The sequence below is a fragment of the Belonocnema kinseyi genome, chromosome 2 (assembly GCF_010883055.1).
Source record: "Belonocnema kinseyi isolate 2016_QV_RU_SX_M_011 chromosome 2, B_treatae_v1, whole genome shotgun sequence".
NCBI classification, from domain to species: Eukaryota; Metazoa; Arthropoda; class Insecta; order Hymenoptera; family Cynipidae; genus Belonocnema; species Belonocnema kinseyi.
This window is the reverse complement of record NC_046658.1, coordinates 111,312,922-111,314,518: the sequence shown is the minus strand read 5'-3', so window position 1 is coordinate 111,314,518 and position 1,597 is coordinate 111,312,922. Positions and strand designations below refer to the sequence as shown.

Sequence of the window (1,597 nt, the reverse complement as noted above, 5' to 3'; positions counted from 1 at the left end):
GCTCAAAAAAATTATTAGAAAAAAATATTCTAGAAATACTAACAGAATATTAGTTTATGAGAAACTTGGTTAATTATTCTCAATATTTCAATTATCGAAAATTTCAAACGTTATTTAGTTGAGGAAGTTTTTAATTTAGTTGCATTAGCAAACAGAAACAATTTAAAGAACTTAAATTTAATTTTTAAAAATTAATATAAATAAAAATAAAATATAAATATAAAAAAGTGATAATTTAATAATATAATACATATAAAATATATTGTCCATAATAAGACTATTAAAAATTAATAATAGTAATTAATATTAATAATTTTTTTTCTTTCCTTAACTAAATTTTCTTTTTTAGATTGCAAATTATTACCCTATCCTCAAATTTCTAATCATTTACTTTTTTTCTTGTTTCAGGTGCAACTCAAGACACAGAACAGCTCAGAAATGAAAGCATCGCTTGTCTGAGAGCGAAAGCTCAGCAGCATCAGTTGCAGCTGAGCTTGCAACCGGCGGGAGCACCCGGAAGTACCTCGTATCAAACTACTCCACAACCTAGCACGCTTCACGCCTCAGTGTAAACGAAATTGAAAATCTCAATTTTAAAGTGGGTTTCTCGATTTTTTTTTGGAAACGACTTGAACTCTTAAACACTTTCAGGTGTTGTCGAATGAAATCAATCGAGAAAGTAATAAGTGAATTTCCAAGAGTCTCGAAAGTCGAAACTCATAAAGGAAAGTGCTAAAAGTGTCAATATTGTCAATGACTGTATGTCAGCCATGTGTAAATCTCACACAAAAAAAAGAATTTACGGAAAGAATTTTATGATAAATCGTTCCAATATTTCTGATATTGAAGAAATTCTCCGTAGGAATTTTCCATTTTTTGAAAACGATCCACTTTGGGCTTTTTGGAATGTTCTGGGAAATTTTCTTTCTATTGAAGGATCATATTTTATCATTTAAAAAGTCTAAAGGAAAGATTTTTCTTGCCTTAGATGGATCGTTTTCGAAATTAATATGAGATAAACGAATTTTGGAAATAGTGTAAGCCTAATCGACAGCAACGAAATGGAGACCCATTTTTTGGGTCCAGAAAATACTGAAATGCATCGACAATGTATAATGAACGAATCAAAAACGAATCAAAGATTGAAGTAGCTTCGGTACTCCGATATCTGTGTTAATAGCCATCTTTTTTACATGTTAAAAAAGAATTGCGTGTAGTTTTTATCTCGGAAACGTGGCAGTTGTAGTTATTTGTTACTAGTCTACAAAACTACGAAAAATTGCTTTGAAGGAGAAATAAAAGGGCCCGAAATGAAATATTAACCTGACAATAGAATGGAAGTGGACAATAGAGGTGGTCCAAAAAATGTTTTTTTTTTGCCAACGAGTGTTTATTTAAATAGGTCAATATTTACCCGGGTGTTTTAAATTTACATGGAGTTGTAAATGGGAAAAGCTCAATAAAAATAAAATTTTGAAAAATACTGTTTAATAACGTTTGATCAATTAAAGTTTAGTTACGTCTTTAGGAAAGGTAAACGAATAATTCTGAACTAATAAATTTAAATTTAAAAAATTTTGCTCACCCTTTTTGAAAC

At 29.5% G+C, this 1,597-nt stretch overlaps 1 protein-coding gene across 1 annotated transcript in view; it reads left to right on the top strand.

Moving 5' to 3' along the window:
• LOC117168129 (visual system homeobox 1-like) overlaps positions 1 to 572 on the top strand; it is a 142,409-nt gene extending 141,837 nt beyond the window's left edge. Inside the window, exon 7 of the mRNA XM_033353541.1 lies at positions 409 to 572. Within this exon, the coding sequence (XP_033209432.1) occupies positions 409 to 572 (164 nt within the window). The remainder of the gene's footprint in view (positions 1 to 408) is intronic.
• Positions 573 to 1,597: the final 1,025 nt, after the last annotated feature.